The following is a 5,346-nucleotide window of genomic DNA, read 5'->3' as shown; positions in this document are numbered from 1 at the left end:
TCAGGCATGGCAGCGGATTCGCCGCTCATTCGTCGCGGACCGCTTCGGCGCCTTTAGAGCCACTTAATTTGTACTTGTATTTTGTATCCGCATTTCACTAGCCATTTCGTGTGGGGTGTCAGAGGACAAAAAGTGAACGTAAACAGCTGACAAATGTTCCGTACCCCTTTACAGGTCTCAGCCGGGTACCACAGGCACAGATTCATGTCCGCTATTTGTGTTTTTAATTATATATATATATATATATATATATATATATATATATGGAGAAGAGTGGAGGTGGGAGGATGGGGTTGGATGTGTGTTAGGCGGTGTTGGAGGTCGCTCGGAAGGACATGTCCTGGAGGTGACACCCGCTCGCCTCTTGTCCGTGCTCGGTGCAGGACCATGTCCGGGGTCTGTCTGCGGCTGGGTTCCCCGTCGCCCGAGAGCCGGAGCAGTGCCGTCGTGTCCCTGCTCAGCCACGCCAGGACCCCGAAGGTGCCGTACAGCGAGCAGAAGCGCTCGCTGAGCGCCGCGCTGCTCGACGACGCCCGCTTCGCTTCCAACGGAGAGCTCCTGCAAACCATGGAGAAGGGAGGTAGGCCTGCAGAAGGGACGTCACCCACCGTAGACTGCTGTGCGGATTGGCCCCGACTACTGCGACGGCGTTCGACTCGTGCCCTCACCGAGCGAGCACGAACGCCAGCCGCGTGCTGACGCAGCACTCGGGGCCAAACTGTGCCCGGTGCCGTGGCCTCCTGTGGATGACGTAGAAGGTTCTAGCATCGCGGCCTTGTTGCCCCGCTTGTCGCGAGCCCGTTCTGACCGGAAGTGTCTCGCGCAGTCATGTACCCCGTGGTGCACCTGCTCGAGCTGCCCGGGCCCTTCGCTCCTCTGGACGACCAGCTTCTGGGCCAGGACTACTTCGGCGACCACTTTGCACTCCAGCAGGGTGAGGCCGCAGTGCAGTGCTTGACGGCCCCCGCAAACACGGGGTGCCTAGAGTCACCCAATGATGCTACGCCTCAGAGTAGCGATACTTAGTCACCCAGCTTGGTGCTTTAAATCACGGTTGCTATACTCGTTTTCACCTCAAGAAAAAAAAAAAAGGAAGTTTTACACATTATTCATACGCCGCGCGAAGTAATTCTTCAAGATTTGGTTGTCGAAGGAAGAAGAGATGTTTTTGGCGTCTGAACCGTCTACATCTTGATAAGATGTAGACGGCTCTCTATAACCTAAAATTCACCCACACATATCCGTATTCTCCACATAAAAGGAGAAATTAATAATGCACCGGAAAAAAAACCGAACTTTTTTTTTATTGTGGTTTTTGAAGTGAAAAGGGAGTATAGTAATATCTGAAGCTTTTTTGTGAAATCGCAGGGAACGGTTTTCCATGCTCCAAAAATGTTAAAACAAGCCACGACGCAGCGGGATGATATCATTCAATCTGTTTATTTGCACCTGTACAAGTACAGGTGCCGAGGAGACGGACAAAAAGCCAACAGTTGTTTGCTTGATAAGGTCTGCTCTCCCGCCTTCTTTGCCAAGCGAGCTACAACATCGAAAATATAACTAACGCGTGCCTCATAAAGATATAAAAAACAAAACAGAACAATCTGGCCGGAAGTGTCTATTGTACACTGCTGGTGATACTAACAAAAAGACAAAAGGGAAATGAATTGATGGGGAGGAAATAAATCATACTTTTGGCTTCTAGGCTAGGTGGCGCAAGCTACCACCAGTTATAAAAGCTCCACTCGTTAGCATCCATCCATCCATCCAAGCAATGGTGTGAAAACACTCCTTGTTGATTTGAGAGTCACGTGTTTCATGTGAATATCATCTCGTAAGAAGCTGGGGATTCTAGACGAATGCCACAGTTCGACTTTCATGAACAGTCCACGGATAGTCATGCCGCAGGTTGTAAGCGTAAATGTTTGCGGTTAAATCAGATATGTTAGTTAGTTGGAGCATGTTAAGTTCATTTCCAGTTATGTATCCAAATCGCGACTTTCTGCACTGTTCGCCACTTCAGAAGCAGTAAAGAGTGCATATTAACAGCTTTAGTCTGCGCTCAAGGTGCACGGGTGCACGGACGCCCGCTGAAGGTTGTCACAACATATCGGGTGGTTTCGCTTCTACTTCGGAGTATGCTTCGAACCCCGTGTTGTGAGCAGAGGAAGATAGAGTCACTACATAAAGTTACGCTTTCAGAGTACCGAAACTCCCAAACTACGCGTCTGAAGCGCGTCAGGCGCCGCCATCTTGGGTCCACGTGCAGATAGAGGATTGACTGTGGCTGAGCCAAGCCGAGCTGTAGCCGTCGCCGGCGCCAGCTGCCGTAGCCGCAGCTGTGGCAGCGAATCAAGGTCGTGTTGTTCGCATCTCAAAGTAAGAAGGAAAAAATGCATGCTGAGCGACGGACTTCAGCGTGCGCGCGCAGCGGATCGCTGGACCCAAGATGGTGGTGTTGAAAAAACGCGATGATGATGACAGCGACTCACGTGACTGCCGCTGTCCAATGATGCCGCAGCGAACCAAAATATTGTTGAATAGAGCGACTGTATTGTCGGCAAAATGCCAAAGAGAAGGAATGCGGTACTCTGAAAGCGTAGCTTTATTTAGTTACTCTAGGTGAAGAATAAATATCAAGATGATTTATATAAAAATATATATATATATATTTAGCGTTTGCCTATCAGTGTTTGCGTCCCATGGGCATTATTTTTCTATTTTACGCAAAAAGTGATCAAGCAGGAAATATATTATTACAGGCGTGGTGATAGAGAGTCACTCTCTTTCAGATGAAGTGATTTACATAATGTAAGTTTGATATAAATAAAAAAAAATTGATTTATTCCATATTTTAAAAAAAGTTATGATTTTTTCGACTGGATTTGAGCCATTTCGGTCCTTCGTAGAATATTTGCTATTACCTCTTTAATATTTCTAAACATGCGACGAATTTGTATATGTCCGTATATGCCAAGCATAAATTATCGTAACGGGGTTAGCCAGTCCCTGAATAACTTGCCGCCTCAGAGAAGCCACCATTGCGAGCACGACAGTTTGAGCGGGTCTGCTTTGCACGCCGCTCGTCAAGTGCACGCATCGTTGCAGCGCGCTCATGCTTGATGCTTTGGCTTTCGTTCGAATATAGTACAGCATCGAGGTGAATCACGTCAGCATTTCTCCTCGAACGGGTGTCTAAGAACATCACGCGTCCACGTCCTCAGTCAAATGACGACACCGCAACACGAACCCTCCCCGTGACGTCAAGCGTTACATGACACTGGTTCACCGTGCACGCAGGTATCTACGAGGAGATCCGGCAGCATGTGCTCTACGACCAGAAGCACTACACGCGGCCCAACGAGCGGAGCACGGCCTACATACTGGCCGGCTTCAAGGTGCTGGACGGCACCTTCCGCGACGTCATGGAGGACAACTGGAAGGACTGGACCGGCGCCCGGAGCCTCTACATCAACCTCAACCAGGAGTTCGGGCTCCACCGGTTCTCGCTGTTCAGGCGCACCTGTCCCTCGGCAGACTTCGCCACCTTCTCGTACGTCATGCTCGTCGAGTGTCGGTCCGTCAGCGCGGACAACGCCGTGGGACTGCTGGACTTCGTGCAGCGTTTTCGGTCGCACCGGATGTCCGGTTATCTGTCCGTCTACGCCGTCCGCCATCTGGGGCTCGAGTCGTACAGCAGCTCGAGGTCGGGCCTCCCGCTAAACGTCAACGCCCGGTCCGACTGGTGGAAAGTGGTCCAGGACGCTGTGGCATCGAGCAGCGCCGGAAGCACGTCTGACCTGTCCTCCACGTCCGAGTCGACCAGCTCCGAGGACAGGCTCCCAGCGCCGAAGAGTAGTTACCAAGCGGCCCGCGTCGCCAATCTGCCTGTGCTGTCCCAACTCCCGGCCGTTGAGGAGACGAGACGGTTGGTGAACGCCGGTCGGAGATGGCAGCAGGGCAGTCCCATGACGCCCATCTACGAGAACCAGCCGGGTTACAGAACACCCTCTGAGTTGGGAACGACCATAATCTCGAGGTCGGCGTCATCCAACGATTCCACCAACGGCCTCGGAGAGACGGACCTGTCTTATTCGGTTGGTGATTCGTCCGTGCTGAGCAGCACTGTCGGCAGCGGCTCGGACATGGAGATGGAAGCGTCTGGTTGGGACCCCCGTCCGTCTAAGGGGAGTGTGCGGCGAGTGTGGTTCGAAGACTGCTGTCTTCTGGAGGATGTGATAGCGCAGGCAGCTGAACGCTGTAGCCAGCAGCATGTCGATCGGTGCGAGACGCGGGGTACTTCTTCGCGCTCTGTCGCCGCGAGAGCGAAAGAATATCACGAGTTGGATGAGATGCTTCGAAACCTTCAGTGCGTCAGCGTCGCTCCTCAGCAGTCGGTCCGAAGAAAGCTGTGGTGAAACATGTTTCACTCGGTACCTACCAGTGGCGTATGACCAAAAACGCACTGATGACACAATTCGTATCGACGCACACGTAGGGAACAAATTAGGCGTGGGTGTACGAAAAAACTTTTGGCGAATTTGCGGCCTTTATGCACGGTACCGTTTGCGCGATGCAGCTTGCACAATGAAGTTTGAGAGTTCATGCACGATGCAGTTTGAGAGTTCGTGCACGATGCAGTTTGATAGTTATTTCTATCTATACTAAGATCGAATCTCTTGAAGTCGTTAATAAGAACCAGAAGTGTGATGTGCGCGCTTCAGCAGTGCTGCCGGATTTTTCCCTATATATAAGGTTTGAGGGCATTCTGTACGCAGTTGTAAGGGTAGCTACTGCAAAAGTTATTGGGTTAGTATACTGTATACTTGAGCTGACATGCAATTAAGTTACAAATTGAGTTACAGAATGCTCTTTGCAATTGTAGCTAGCTACAGCAAAAAACGAAGTGACATAAAATTACTTGTGAACTGCTTCAGTAGGTGAATGTTATGGCGGCTGTGATTGCCAAGATACTGCAAGAGAACAAGCCGTTCAGGCATATTGGCGTGAAATAGACAATTTGCGACGCATTTCCGACATTAGGATACCGAAATGTTGACGCTGAGCGCTAAGTGACATGAAAAGGTTTACTCTCATCACCAAACAGCTGAGTTATATTACAGGTGGGGCATCAGTCCGCCATAGGCGCCTGCTGTACGCCTTTGAAAATGCTTCATAACTTGCAAACTGAAATAGAGAATTGAAGAAAGTGGAGAAAATGGTAAGCCTGCGTCTCCTCTCTACCCCCCCCCCCCCCCCCCTTTTCCTTTTCTTTCAAAAAAATAAATAAATACAACGAGAATAAATACACAGCAAACGAAGGAGGTGAGGCGTCTGTCTGAGAGA

General features: G+C 50.4%; 1 protein-coding gene across 1 annotated transcript; it reads left to right on the top strand.

Moving 5' to 3' along the window:
- Nucleotides 1-387: 387 nt before the first annotated feature.
- Nucleotides 388-4,954, top strand: LOC8042694. The gene is made up of 3 exons (XM_029975521.4): nt 388-580; nt 827-934; nt 3,301-4,954. Exons 1-3 carry the CDS (start codon nt 388-390, stop codon nt 4,416-4,418), a joined length of 1,419 nt encoding a protein of 472 aa, XP_029831381.2. The 3' UTR covers nt 4,419-4,954.
- The last annotated feature ends 392 nt before the right edge of the window (nt 4,955-5,346 follow it).

Source organism: Ixodes scapularis, unplaced genomic scaffold (genome assembly GCF_016920785.2).
Source record: "Ixodes scapularis isolate PalLabHiFi unplaced genomic scaffold, ASM1692078v2 PGA_scaffold4__175_contigs__length_147842914, whole genome shotgun sequence".
NCBI classification, from domain to species: domain Eukaryota; kingdom Metazoa; phylum Arthropoda; class Arachnida; order Ixodida; family Ixodidae; genus Ixodes; species Ixodes scapularis.
This window is presented reverse-complemented; position numbering and strand designations above follow the sequence as displayed.

What these genes read in the sequence shown, in the direction of transcription:
- LOC8042694 (XM_029975521.4), top strand. Translation starts at nt 388, where the DNA reads ATGTCCGGGGTCTGTCTGCGGCTGGGTTCCCCGTCGCCCGAGAGCCGG. An exon ending in GCAAACCATGGAGAAGGGAG is followed by an intron (nt 581 to 826) that starts GTAGGCCTGCAG and finishes TGTCTCGCGCAG; the next exon opens with TCATGTACCCCGTGGTGCAC. An exon ending in CCACTTTGCACTCCAGCAGG is followed by an intron (nt 935 to 3,300) that starts GTGAGGCCGCAG and finishes CCGTGCACGCAG; the next exon opens with GTATCTACGAGGAGATCCGG.